The 16082-nt window shown below is 28.6% G+C and overlaps 1 protein-coding gene across 1 annotated transcript; it reads right to left on the bottom strand.

The window, feature by feature from the left end:
* Positions 1 to 230: 230 nt before the first annotated feature.
* Clic (chloride intracellular channel protein 5) lies at positions 231 to 15960 on the bottom strand. Its single transcript, XM_065508148.1, has 4 exons — positions 15614 to 15960; positions 1480 to 1746; positions 1149 to 1391; positions 231 to 1081 (listed from the first exon to the last, which is right to left on the bottom strand). Exons 1-4 carry the CDS (start codon positions 15686 to 15688, stop codon positions 893 to 895), a joined length of 774 nt encoding a protein of 257 aa, XP_065364220.1. The 5' UTR covers positions 15689 to 15960; the 3' UTR covers positions 231 to 892.
* Between the last annotated feature and the right edge of the window lie 122 nt (positions 15961 to 16082).

Below are 16082 nucleotides of genomic sequence, written 5' to 3'. Positions count from 1 at the left end.
AAAACGTCAAATGACAGCGCCATCTAGTGTTTGGTGTGTTTTTGTTTGCAGAAATGAATTTTGGCCGACCAATAGATGGCGCTAAATGTATGCTGAAATAAGGCATTGCCAACACTAAATATGTAACAGTATTGCCAGATGAAAAACAACCGTTAAAATCAAAATGTACTAATGTGCCACAACATAGAAAAAATCAATTACTAGGAATACAAAGAAAATAAAAAAAATCATTTTAATAGTATCAAATATAAGAAATACTTTATTATTACATTTTGTTTTTGTGATTGTATGTGTATATACAAAAAATATTATATGCAAATATGTATATTTTAATAAGTTTTTATAAAATAATAATAATGTTATAAAAACACACTTTTTGTTAGTACAAGGTTGGTTGGGTTGTTTTGTTGTTGGTTTGCTATTTGCTTGGTCACATAAAGTTATAGCCATAAAAAGCTTTAATTTAAGAATTTATTTATATAGTAGTCATGTTCTCGCAAAGTAAACATTATTTTTAGAGTGGCGGCATAATACAAATAAAAACCAAAAATGGATAAGTAATTATGTACTTAAAAGTCGGCCGCCATGGTTATATATATAGCAATGAGCTGTGTTAAAAAGAAGGAACATTAGATTTAATAAGAAATCAACGCAATACATTTAAATCATCATCAACAAAAAAAAGAGTAATATAAACAAAATTAAGGTCGCTAAAATATTAAATTATACATAAATGAAACCGAAAAAAAATATATATTTTTATCAATATGTAAATTAAAGTTTGCACTACTCAAAAAGTGGGTGGGGTTTTAAAAAAAATAAAAAAATAAACCAAAAAACAAATAAGTATGCAAAATGTGTAGCCAGGCTAAAGGCTAACAACGCAGCAATCTTATTCCGAAATATCAATTGGAATGGATGTGGTGAAGGTGGGTGTCTCCAGCTCTTCATGCTTTTTCATTTTCAGCATCTGTTGCAATTTGTAGTGATTAATAATATCCTGATCAGCGGGGCAGGACTGAGTGAACGCATCTAATTGATACATATGATACATGTATCGCCACAGAGCCGTAAAGTGTGTCTAAATTTAAATTAGGGGGATGGATATAAGAATTTACTTCGATAACTTTAAAATTAATTAAACTTACAGGAATTTCAAAATCTACAAAATATTTGCCAGCCACCCTTATATGCTGTAAACGGGGCATCAATTCACAATCGAAACAACACATTGTGTCACCAGTTAGAAAACGTGTATTACGATAGGCCAAATGATCGTTGATTTTCTTCAAATGTGCCATCAAATTATTATTTTTAGCTTCGTCCTTCTTCACCAACATCAGCTTGAGTTTAACATACAAATTCTCAATTAAGGTGGCCACTTCTTTGTCCTACAAATTGCACATATTTAACATACAGGAACGAGTTTATTTATTGTATTATTGTTATTATTTTTGAATTGAATGTTTAATTATTTACCTGTACAAAGAGATTATATCCACCGGGGATATTTTTCATTATATGCCTTTCGATTTTGTCATTTTCAAGTATGGCCAAACCGTTGTCAATTAGAATTGGCGGATGTGTTGCCTCAAAGTTTGTGCGAAAATCTGGTGGTGGTTTCTGCATATCAACTGTCGTCACCTTAAGACTAATTGTTTTCAATTCGGCCAATAAATATAAATCCATAAAGTATTCTTGGCAGAAAAGACAAGCTCCTTTGCGGCGTCCATCGATTGTTGAGGCCTAAAAATATCATTAAAATAATAAAGCATAAGTATTTTTTTTATTAAAAAAAACGAAACATTTGTTTAAATAATAATTTTAAATTGTGTATTTTTAATAAAACATTTACTTCATGTTTAACCTATCACCCTGTATCCCAAACAACTTTCTTAGCTACTTGGCAAAATAAAGATAAAAAAATCAATTAAGACGTTAATATTAATTGTTTATTTTTGTATTGTATTATTCTCTCTTTTATCTCTCTCCGTATGTATATTTTGTGTTAAAACAAAAAACACAAGCTTATATCGAAGAAAAAATAAAAAAAAAATGAGCGAGCACCACCGGCCCAGCAATATTTGTCATATGACATCACACATTCACTGTAATTGCGAATACATACATACATACATGTAGAAAATAATATTTATAACAAGTAAAATTTAAGAAACGTAGACAAATCAAATGTGAATTATCACGTGATAGATGTCAACTAGATTTTTACTGGTACAATACATAGTTTATAAATAGTTTAAAATATCTATGCTGTACATATGTATATATTTACAAAAGACGAAACAAGATGTAGAGACATACAAATTATTTATATGAATTAATATTTTGCACAGATGTTAAAAATTATTAAATAAACAAAATACATTTTTGAAATTTATTTCAATAATGTAATTAAATCGTGCTTAACTGATACAAAATTCTAATATATTGGTTAAACTGGTAGTATTAAAATGTCCGAAAAAATGTCGAATAGATTGAAGTTTTAAAAACAGATTGTGAGGAAAAATAAATGCACTATAACTCCAAAACCATTGATGGTACGTAAAAATTGTATTGTGAGTCAGGAAAAACTTATACATATTATTCCAGGAAAAAAAATTATCCTTGGTCCAACAAATTACGACCGTTTGCCACTCTACAACCTGTCTAGCCAACAAATAAAAAGTTGCTGCGATTTACCACACGGAAAGTTGTCAATGTAAAGAGGGGGTCATAGTTTCTCCTGTCAAATTTTTTAACAGGGACTTGCACACACTAAATCATTGATATAAATATTAACAAGAAAGAGAGCTATATTCTTACCAAATTATACTTGAAAATAAAAATTTTAAATATTTTTAGGTAATTTGGTCCGCTTTCTCGAAAACTAGGTAACGTATCGTCATTCTTATCGATTCTGTTGATAGATCTATGTATTAAGAAAATAATAAAAGAAAATTGTAATGTTTGCTTTGTGTTTGTCCAGCTAAATCGAAATTTACCAACTATCCATTTTTTAAATATTTCTCAAGTTTGATGGAAAATAAAAAAAAAAACTATGCGACAAATTGAGGGGTCAGTGATCGGCGGGGGTTCTGACCACCGGGAAATGTTAGATCGGTAAAAAAAAGTTATACGTGTCCCGGCGTTTCGCTGGGTCAGGTCTAGGAATCGAGATATATCGATTTGAAGTTAGTATCTTATAGGGAAAATTGTGATTTTTTTGTGCCTTTTTCATGGATTTTGACTATCTAAATGTCCGAATAACGCAAAGTGATGTTCAGAAAAGTTGTTAAGCTCAACGCCGGCTACAACATAGCCAATAAAGAAAAGTGGTTTTCCTTGAGTGGGACCCTGGAAAATCAGTTTTTCATTATTTTTTCGTAAGTTATTTAACAAAACTCCATTAAAATCATCATAAAAGTGTTAAAATTTTGGAACACCCGGTATCTTTATCATTAATTTCGATACAACCTGTTTTCAATGAATATAGAAGAATAGGAAATGCCAAAAACAGTGCAGCGTGTCATTGTTCCAAGCGCATACAAGTTTACATTTCTTTTTGAACTATTCGACAAAACATAGTGACACAATAACGAAATGAGTGCAAATTTTCCAGATAATCTTAATTTATTTTGTTACGTTTGTGGCAAAAGAGCTCTTTCAACAAATACTGGATCATTCACTGATGAAGTGAAGCGAGCTTTTAAACTTTATTTTGACTCCGATATCATTCACGGCGTTTCGTGGGCCCCAGACAAAATTTGTAAAACGTGTTACAATGCTCTTACCATGTGGATCCAAGGGAAATGTAGTTCACTTTCTTTTGGTGTGCCAATGATTTGGACAATTGTTATGCTTGTACAAACTTTTCTCATTTTTCCTATTCAAATTCAATGGGAAAAAACTCCCGGGGAATAAACTCCCGCGGAATTTTTTATTCATAATTGCCCAATATGTGGATTAAATCGAAAAAATATAAAACAATAACTTTACATCTCTGTTAAAAGCGCACAAATACCTCTACCGCATTCGGATCAAATACCAATTCCACCACTTCCATGACCTGAAAGAGAAAGTTATTTTTCTCTTCAAACAATAGATCAATCGGATTTCACATATGAACCAAAACCAGAAGCCGGCCCATCGAACAAAATAAAACAAAAAACAATTGATATTTTTCCAGATGAAGACAGATCCTCATCCGACACAGACTCCGAACAAGAAGGCGCACCATCACGCAATCTTTTACGGATTGTGAGCAATATTTTACAAAAATTTAAAAATAAATAAAAATGTTTTACAATCAAATTTTAAATGTTTTTCAATAAAATTGATTTTTCCACAAACTTTTCTAACCCATAAGTAGGATTCAGGCGTAGAATTCTAATTTTACTAATTTTAGAGGCTTTTTAAACACTACACAATTTTAATGTATTGTTGTTCCAGTAATACAAATATAGTTCAAATTTTTAATTCTATGGAGAAGTTTTTTTGTAAAATTGTGAATTTTTTTAGACGTTTCTCCACATAATTCATGAGAACTCAAAAAGTGTTATTTCGATATGTCAAAGCCACAAAGCCAAATTTGGATGATTCAATGCCAAGACGATTAAAAGAAGTCATTAAAAAGATAGGCTACGCCACAAAATATTAAACTATTTAAAAAATTAAAAATTAGAAACTGTGAATATTTAGTCCCCTTAAAATCGAACTTCGAAACATTAGTTAATTATTTTTCTGAAATGTGCCACCTTATGTTTAGTTTTTCCATATATTTCAATAAGTTATATGTAAATAAATATTTTTGTTAAAACCCGTACGAATGTTGTGGAATCGTTTAAAATATATGGACGATTAAAGATAAATCTGTATATTGTGTGAATATTTAAAAAAAATTTAGAAATTACAAACTGACACTCATGGTGAAGGGTATACAAAAATAATACATTAATTCATTTTTAAATAATAGATTTTGCACAAAGATCTGTACTTACAAATTCAACATAATTTTTTTTTCATCCTATTTATGTAAATTACGTAATAAAATTGTTGTCTATTTAACGAATTCGTCATAATGTACAAACTGTTCAAATACCAATAAGTTATTTTTGTTGTTATTGTTTCTGAAAAACTTATCGTTGAAGTAAATATGAAGTATGTATGTATCTCAATAACATTCTTGATGACATCATCATCATAATCATAACTGTTGCTATTTTAAAAGACTTTGGTGTTTAAAAATTAAACTGAAAACAATAAGAAACTAAAACTGAAAAAAAAACGTTATAGACCACAACACCACCATTTATTATTTATACTTTGTGTGTTTTCCTTTTTATTATTTTTTATTTTTTGTTTTTTTTTTAAGCTGTAATTTCAGTTTTCTTAGTCATGTTGTGTTTTACTCTCTGTGTAGAATTCATTTATTGTTTTCAGTTTTTAATACATCTCCATAATTAAAACTCCAACGCGATATTCAAATATAATTATTTGTACTAATAGAGTGTCCAGTAGGAGAAGATTTAAAAGTTGAATACGAGGAGAACAATCAGAAAAATAGCCGTTCTTCGCGATATTATTGTATAATCTTTAAATTTATTATTATATTTTGTAACATTTAATAGCAAGAGTGTTTAACAAAATCCTAAAAATTTTCCCCAGGAGGTTAGCAATAATCTAAAATTGGTAATTAACTATCGAACTGTTAGCGAAGGACAGATGGGGCTGGTCTTGGTTGATATCGTCCCGCTAAAAAAACTTTTTATTTCTAAAAAAGAATTTGCCAAAGAACATTTACTGTTATCTTTTCGGATGAAACCAAATACAATTTTAGGGGCAATGGGAGAACATTTGTAAAACGGCCGAAGGGAAATGTGTAAACAAAAATGCAATTAAACATGAAAAACATTCTCCTTTAAATGTTTGAGTTTAACACCTAAAAAACATGTAATATATATTTAAAAGTTTCAATAAAACTATAAATTTTTATAACAAATCAGTTTTATTATACATTTTTTTGTAATTTTTTAATAGATATTGTACTATTAAAAAATTACAAAAAAAAAGTAAAAATAAATTCATGGTCATAGTATTGGCTTTAGTAGTGCATGACTTTAAGAAACAAAACAGAGAAGCAAACATAATTAGAAATCAACAAACAATCCATATACACATACTTATTTTTAAATGCAATAATTGTTTTATTATATTGCAACAATAAAACTGTATGTATATGTTACTATTTATCTAAATACATATATCATTGAAGAAATAAGAAAGAAGTCTGCTATAGTAGGAAATAAGTTTGTTTAGTCTTATCGGAAACTGAATAGCAAGAAACAGTCTCAATTTCAAAACACTACTACAGAAAATAATATAGAAATAATTCTTTATAGAAATTATAATACAAACAATTGAGCGTAGAAGAAAATAGTTTATAGAAAAGGTAATTAAAATTATGTACACATAACAAACAACATGTAGTACATATTGCAACCAAAGATACTACATATTTGAACAAATTGATTTTAAAGGGGAGGAAAGTAGACATACATACTTTGCCGCTGTAGTTATGTATGGTACAAATTCTAAGGTATGCTTTTTTTTCCTGAGATAAGATTGTATAAATATGAACTAATTTGTAGCAATACGTTATAATAAAAGATATGACTTAATGTATGGGAATTTTTTTTATTTTTTTTAAAAAAAAAAGAAATTAAAAAAAACAGATAACCAGAAAAATATAAATATATTTATATAAATTACTTTAACGGTTATTTTATTTTTCCTTAAAGATAACAATGCATGCAATAAGTTCAATTATTAAGGTGATTAATCAATAAATAGTATTGTTAGGCAAACAATAACGCATGCCAAATAATTATTAGTAAATAATTTAGTATTGAAAAGACACGTGAAATTAGCAAAATACATATTAATATAGTAAACTACCATTAAAAGCTTTGAAATTAAAAATTCTACAAATCTTTTTTTTTTTTTTTTTTTGTATAATAAATATTTTATTTATTTTTCTTCAATTTATATAACCAAGCCTTAGGGGCCATTAATGGCTAATAAAAGCTACTAAATAAAATAATTAAATATATTAACTTTTAACAAAAATAGTATAAATAAAAATAGTTAAAAACAAGTAATTACAAAATTATTAACATTTTTTTTTTTTCTTTTATGCAAACATTTAAATAAATATAAATGTATATATAATTTAATAAAAAAAAATAAAAAATATAGTTATCAGACCCTTTTTTAAATCATTATATAATAATAAAACAAAAAAAATTATAATGCATGAAAGTGCATATCTTTTAAATTTTGAGGAATAGTTAAAGAGAAGGAGAAAAAATTATAAATCATGTGTAATTACATAATTCATTAGTTTTCTTCGAAAGGCATAAGGCGAAGATGAGAAACATCTTAGATCCCTAGGTAGTGTATTCCATATTCTTGATAATCTTATCTGGAATGATCTTTCAAATATTGCGGAATGAAAGAGTGGATATAAAAATTGAGGGTTCCTATCAGAGTTTATCAAATGAAAGTTGTCTACTATATAATCAGGGAAACCGTTTACAAAAATCTTGTAAAAAAATATTAATAACCTTATAGCTACATAATTATGAAATGAACATCGAAGGAATCTGTCCACAAAGGGAGTTACATGGTGACGTATTCCCAAATGAAAAACAAATCTCACGATTCTATTGAAAATTATTTTAAATGTAGCAAATTCACGACCCGTAGTACCAGAAAATACTTCTATACAATACAAAATATGTGGCATCAATAAAGCATTAGCGACACGCATTCTAATAGAAAATGGAAGATATATATCAAGTGAATATAACCTTCTCAATAAAAATGATATTCTGGAAGAAATGCTGTTAATATGAGCTTTAAAATTTAAGTGATCATCAATTAAGACACCGAGACATTTCATCCTATTTACAAATTCAATACATGTGCCATCAAGTGTAATATCCATATTATCAGTTCGGAAACCAAATCCCATTAATTTAGTCTTTCTTGAATTAAGTTTAAATCCATTTTCAGAAGACCAAGTTAAAACTCTACTAATAATGTAATTAACTCCTTCCTTTAAGACATCAGGAAACTGTGAGTCTGCATAGTAAAGAAACTGAACGTCATCTGCATAGACAAAAGGCCTACAAGGCAGACCATTTCCTATATTCAGAAGGTCATTCAAGTACAACATAAATAGTAATGGCCCAATAACAGAGCCTTGGGGTACACCACTTACTACACGAAGTATTGGGGAGTTGGAGTCTCCAATCGAGACATACTGGCTTCTACCACATAAATAAGAATATATAAGCTTACAAGCCAAAAACGAAAAATCAAAATGCCGCAATAATTTTACCACAAGTCTTGAATGTATAACCCTCTCAAATGCTTTCGATAAATCAAGAGAAATAAGAACAACATTCTTGCCTTTATCTACAAAATTTCGTATTGAATCCGTTAAACCAACAAGAAGTGCACTGGAACTATAGCCACATCGAAACCCAGATTGGGCTGAATGTAACAATGAGTTACCATCAAGATGAAGCAACATTTGTTTCATAAAAATATGTTCAACAACTTTAGACAGAATCGGAAGGACAGATATCGGACGCAAATTATTAAAAGAAACAGAATCACCTTCTTTCCTTATAGGAACTACTCTAGCCATTTTCCATTCTACGGGAAATACCGATGTAGTAATGATTGTGTTAACTAAATGAAGTATATGGGAAGAAAGAAATGGAAAAATAATTTTTAAGAATTTCAACGACAACCTATCATGACCTGATGCATTCGACTTAATTTTTCCAAAAGCTATATATAGATCCTCAAGATCCACACAATGGAATGAGAAAGCTCCTACAGTGTTATCATTTAGAGAGTCAAGTGAGAAAGGTACATCTTCATTTTGACATGAAACAAAATATTCATTAACTTCACTAGGATTTACGGTAATGAGATCATCTCGAGTCTCTAAAGAACCATTATTCCTTAAGAAATTCCACATTTTCTTCGGACCAAAGTTCTGAAACATAGTTGAATAGGCACGCTCCTTAGCTACTTTAATTACTCTCTTAGCTCGATTTCTATATTCACAATATATTGTCCAATTTCTATGATTCCTATTTCGGAGATAATATTTATAGGCTATATCCCGTAACGAGATATGATATAATATATTAGGCGACTTAAACCAATTATCAGTTTTAAAACAAATCTTACGCCGCACAATTGGTACCAAGGAGTGCAAAATATCAACATTCGACATAAAAACTGATAATTGAATATTTACGTCCGCAGTCGAGTACATACCACAAAAATCTAACGAATCCACAGTATGTTCAAATGCTTCCATATTTAGTGCATTATAATCGGGATATGAGACATATTTTGTGAATGATTGAGTAGGAATATCAAGAGAAATATAAATAAAAGAGTGATGAGAAATACCTGGACATTGCATTTGACCAGATGTACCAACAACAAGAGAGGGGCTCAACAGAAAGTAATCGATAAGAGAAGTAGAATTATTATTAATATCATAATGAGTAGGAGCCGAATTATGATGACAAATCAAACCCATACCATGACATATCTGTCTAACTATATTAGAATTTCTAGAACAAAACATATTTATATTAAAATCTCCCATAATACAAACATTAGTATACCTAACAATTATATCACCAACAATTTCATCCATAATATTAAAATCACCCTTAGGTAAATAAACCACACCTATTAGAATCTTTATTCCACGTAAGATTATTTCAATAAATATTGATTCAAATACACCATACCTATCAGATTTAAAAACCACCTTATATTTAATATTCTTAGATATAAGCAAAGCTACTCCCCCAGCCCTTACAGGTCTAGGTCTATCACTTCTACACATATCATAACCAGAAATATTGACAGTTTCAGTCAAAGTTTCCGGCTTAAGCCATGTTTCGCTCAGACCCACAATGTCAAGAACATTACCACTAAGAATGTTTCTTATCTCATTTAATTTAAATGAAGATGAGGATGTACTAAAACTTTGAATATTATAATGACCGATCTTTAAATGTCCCACAAAGTTTAAAAGATTAGTACGAAGCACAGAGTTGTTGCTACATACTGGACCCAAATTAACAAAGGAATCCATAATAAATATATATAAGAAAAAAGCTGATAACTATATGCAAATTAATAATATAATAATCTGACGTTAAAAAAAATGTAACTTCTGAGATGAATAATTAATATAAATTAATAAATAAGAAAAATATATATAAATTGCAAATAAAAGCTGATATACAAAGTTCAATAGAGAGAACATAACATTCTACTATTATTCAAATCTTTACAAGAATTCAACTTTGTAAGAATTCGAAATTGGGTGCTGATTCTTGCAAATCGAATACGAGCGAATACTTATTCAAACGTACGAGTTTTTATTTTATTTTTGAGAGGGTAGCAGGCAAAAATGGCTACGGGAAAAATTCCATGATGAACTGGGGGATATGATCTAGGAAATCTATTTGGCCTTATCAAGGGAATAGGCTGGCTATTTTTACTTATGTATATTCTGTCCATTTTCTTATTTTTCTATTTACGGGGTTTTTTCACTATTTTTATATTTATTTATGTCACCTTTCTTTTTCCCTCAAATTTAATTTCTCCTCTTCACATATCTACACACTGCTTCATATCTATTTATATATGGCATTCGATGCCGAAATTTATTTCGATTACGAAAAGCTTCGCCAAATTTTCAAGATTAAAATCCGCTGGAAACCATTCTTGTAAATGTTCTTAGCTGTTGCACATTTACAAGAGCTTTGTTTTAACAACATGTATAATGTATTAAATTGTTTGATTTAATTTTAAGTTGATTTTCTTCTTTTTAAATCACTATGTCGAATTTAATTTGAATTTTCGAACATACATATACATCTTATATTCTGAAACTACATTGAAAATAGTTAATTAAAAATTCATAAACATGATTTTTATCCTAAAAGATTTTTAAGTTCGAAATGGCAAAATGTAAGAAATCAACCTAAATTAAAATTATTTTTTTATTTTTGAAAAACAATTTCGAATTTTCGAACATAATATTTCTCTAAAGTGGAAAATGTAATTAAATTTAAAGTACCTGAACGGCTTCAAAATTCATTTACAAATTTTGACCTAAACTAACATTGCAACTTAAAGCTTTAATAGAGAAAATTAAACAAAGAAAACGAAAATATTTGTCTTGTTTTTTCTTCTTCTCTAAATTCTCACAAACTAAGGCCCTAATTTTGTAAATCACGTCACAAAGTGATATTTATATGGAAAGCAAAAACAAAATTTCAAAAATTTTAAAAATTTGTTTTTGTTTTATATTCAAATTCTTAACAGAACAAACGCACCAAAATTCAAGCGTTGATTTGCCTTTCATAATTTGAAAATTTTGTATATAATAGAATAAAGAGGATTCCCTTAGATCATGCCAGAAAATTAAAAAAGTTCTCTCTTTATGGTACTTTAATACCATTAAGCTCCTATCCTTGATTCTAAATTTTTTATCGATAAGTTAAAAAGTATCATTAGAAGAAAAATTACCAATTTCCCTTTACCATCTTGAAGATGGTATATATACTGTCAGTATAACTATTAGTTAATTTATAACCAGACTTCGTGTTATTGGGGGTTAATGGATATATGCGATGAGAGGGGAACCTACAGCACAAATTTCATGATTATAACTTCAGGCGTTTAAATGAAAACAGTTTTTCTTAGGATTGGAATCTCCTGTCTAACATTAATAATAATAATAATCTGAAGTAATTTCTTTCCTATTTCAACAATTATTACAAACATTGCTATAGCTTTAAAAAGCAAACTTATTAACATTTTATTCGTTAATAAAACTTTTTACTAAATAAATTTTTAAAACATAAAAAAAATAAATTTTTAAATTTATTTTTTAAGCTAGAAATAATTTTAAAATTGTACCAAATGAGTCATTTTCATTTTCGAATTGTAGCAAAAAAAAGTACAATTGCACCAACTTTGCCATCCCTGCATATAGCTAAATTAAGGCATATGATTTGCACATATCAACGATACGAATTAGGATTGAAACTAAATTTGTACTGAATACAGCCGATCGATTCTAGCTAAACTTTTATTGCTCTAACCAGTACATGATGTCGTAAATTAATTTTTTTTGTGTAACTGATCATTTCGCAGTGAATATTACTTATTCCTTATATTACAAATAAATATCAACGATACCGAAGTAGGATTGAAACTAATTTTTACTGGAAACTGAATTTATACCGATTTTTTCGATTCAATCTAAAGATGTATGTTATGTTGAAAATTAATTTGGATCGATTATTACTGCATTTTTGAACATAATATTACGCTGTTTGGGTAAAATTGTAAAATGAATAAGATTATACATTATAACAAAAACTAAACTTTACATTTTCTAAAAAATCTATGGAATACAAAGGATTTCTATTTTATAGATTTATTTGATTATTTGTGTACATAAAATATTTGCTGATAAATTCATTAACTATTTTTTTTTTCACTAAAATGTTATGTCAGTATTATTCAACAAAAACAAAAAAAGAAAAAAAAAAGATTTAGAGATAGTGATTGTGAAGAAAAATGAAAACAAACTAGTTTTACTTTCATTAATTGAGTAGAAAAATCTGCAGTAAATAAAAAAAAAATAAAAATAAAGAAACAATAGTTATAGTACAAAGTATGATTATTGCGTGCATTTCGGTTAAATACTTAAAAATAAAGTTTATCAAAGATTTAATTCAAGTTTGTTATTTTATTTCATTTTAAGATTGCGTGGATATGATGGAAAATATATTGTATAAACAAAATAATAAAAATAATGACTAAAACAAACAAAACAATGGTTGTTTGTCGAAAAACTGTTAAGAAAAATATTGAATCATTTGCAAGCTAATAAAACTCTATGAGAAACCTTGTGTAAATAAGTACAAATTAAGCGTTAATATTTATGAGTAACTCAACGTTTGGGTTCGTTCTGTTTTCAAAATGAAAATTGCAAAATATTGTAAATTAAAAGAAACTTTATCGCAAACTTTCGCAGAATACTAGTTGGAAACCAAACTAGAATAAACATCTCTTTATATACATATAAATAAGCACTGTATATATGATAATTTTTCATTTACTAATTTTTTCCTATCACGTTTTCCAATGAACTTTCACTTTCTCCCGTTGGTTAAGTTAAGCGGAATGCAACAAAAAAAAAACTAAATCTTTGTAAGACTATAACTCGTATAGTGACAATGTGAGCGAATCAAGAAAAAACTGAAGAAAAAAAAAAACTACATTAGAAACACAAGGCATGTATACACTTGGAATATATTTACAATGTGTATTGTAAAGCCAGAAAGCCACCATATTTGGGTCAAACTGCATGAAGTGCATAACAATCATAAGCATTTAGTTGGTTCAGCTTGTTGTTGACTGTTGAGCTGAACTGAGCTCTTAAACTAGGAAAAATATTGCAAATAACCCAGACAAGCCCAAAACAAATGATAAAAAAAAAAAAAAAACGTCACATTTAACTTTGTGTCAAAAGAATTTCTAGTATTTCATGGAGATTTTGAATTACAATAACTCAAACAAAATGATGACGCATCAAACAGTGTCTAAATAAACAAACTGATGAATAAACATGAATAAGAAGAAAGAATAAAAGTATAAACGGGCAATAACTAGTAATAAATAAAACAAACATTGGCCAAAACACTCGTACACAAACTAAAGATGAAAACGAACTAACGATAAAAGACAATAATTATCTATGAAAACTTATACAAAAAAATATTTATTTATGTATGTATGTATGTGGTAAATAAAATAAACAAATATTGAACTGTGGGTGAAATTGCAGGAAATCATTTTAAATTATTAAATAAAAAGATCAAAGAATAAAAATTAAATTTGGAAAAACTGGATTTTATTTATTAATTTTGATGGTTTAAAATAGAGATTGGTAACTGATTCGAAAAGGTTAACATGTAACGGCTGTTACGGTATTTTAATGATAACCGTAATATCGGTCGAACTTAATTAATTTTTTAATATTGGGTGTAGATGTGATTTGAAAATGCGGGATTTACAATAGATGACGTATCTTTTGAACGCGGTTTTTGTTTTTAATAACTTATGTTATTTTGAAAGGTACATAAATGTCATTTATTATTGAATATTGTAGTGTAAGCCGAAGCGTAATAGATCGTATGTGAAGTCCGGCCAATCAGCCGAATCGACACCAAAGCCAGATATCCATGGCGCTAGGGTAATGCTCTGCATTTGATGGGACCAAAAGGGTCCATTATGAAATGCTGAAATATGGCATGCCCATCAAAGGGGACGCAACTAATTTATTTGGCCAAAAAAACGTCCAGAATATGAGGCCAAAAACTATTCATAATGAAGGTTGCTTGCGAAATTTTGCTACACTCGCAGAACGTTCTCTCTGGAATACGTTTCACTTTGGAACAGAGTATCCGACATTGGGTTGATTTGTTCTTGGCCTCAAAAGACGACCAGTTCTTTTGATGCCAGAAATATGGGAATAGGTCATATCTAAGAATGGACAAACATTGAACAAAATAATAAAAATAATAAATAAATCGAGTTGTCTTGTAGGAATGTTGGAAATATAATTCCCGAGCCCGGTTATGTAAATGAATTAATAAAAAATAAATAAAATGAAAATTTGTAACGCGACATATTTATCTGCAACATAGATTTCAAAAACAACAAAAAGCGTACTCAGTACGCTTTTTGTAACAACTCTGCATAATTAGATTGTTCTTCTCGGGTCTATATTAAATCAAAATCTAATAAATGTAAACTTTCACATCTATTCCACCTTTATGCTTCAATTCGAACAAGTTACTGCACCTAGATTACACAGTACTTTCTTCTTTATATATAATAGTATAGTAAAAATACTTTATAAAACTAAATATATCACTGAAAAATAAAATTTAATTATTTCTAAAAGTCCCACTGTTTAATATTTTCATCGTCAGAGAAGACTTGACTATCAGGTGGCCGGAGGGTGCGTTATTCAGCCAGCCATCCAGCCAGTCAGTAACAAAATATTAGTAGTCAGTCGCAGCAACGATGAATGCAAACAGCTAAATAAACTCTTAAGAGAAGAAGACGATGACAGTCGAAAGAAGCGAAGCGTGGTGAGGAGTAACAGGAAACCTGTTTTTATTTACTTAGCTATTAGAAAAAGAATCACCATAAAAAGCTTTTACGAGTGCGTTTCAAGTCTTGAAAAAAAATAAATATATGTATATAATAAATTTAAAAATTAATAATACAAACAGAAACTACAAAAAGAAATAAGCGATACAGTCATAATTGAAATGGGAGAAGGAGGTACCCAACTACAGCTCATGAAATAATCTCAAACATATAACCATATTGGGTTTAACCTTTTTCTTAACCCCTCTATTGTTGTACAATTTACATTGCATATTTTTTCTTTATACATATATTTAATAATACCAACCTTAATAATCAATTCAATTTCTGGCACGTCGCCATTAGAAGTTCCATTAGTTTCTTGCTGTTCTTGTTCCGACATGTTGGTTAAAAGTTTTCTTTAAGTTTTTCAGTGACGTACCGTATGTATTTATTCAATTACAATTGTTTTTTTCTTCTTTAAGCAACACTCGAATACTTTTGTTTTTGTATGGAAAATTCTTTTATTTAACTAAAACTAATATTTATTTTGCAAATATATATATGTATGACAAATAATACTCAAATTGCGAATTATTGATTCCAGTTTTTTTTCTTTCTTTAGCCAAAAAATAAAATACAACCACTTCACAACACCACCGAAAAGAGAATAAACGAATTAAAGAAATCTAGTTGGTTAGTATTGCCAGCCCAAATTGTTTAATTTAGCCAAATGATATTACTCATCAATAAGGCAGTTAATAATGATAAAATGCCAATAAATTCTATAAAATATC

The sequence above is a fragment of the Calliphora vicina genome, chromosome 4, assembly GCF_958450345.1.
Source record: "Calliphora vicina chromosome 4, idCalVici1.1, whole genome shotgun sequence".
Taxonomy (NCBI): domain Eukaryota; kingdom Metazoa; phylum Arthropoda; class Insecta; order Diptera; family Calliphoridae; genus Calliphora; species Calliphora vicina.
This window is presented reverse-complemented; position numbering and strand designations above follow the sequence as displayed.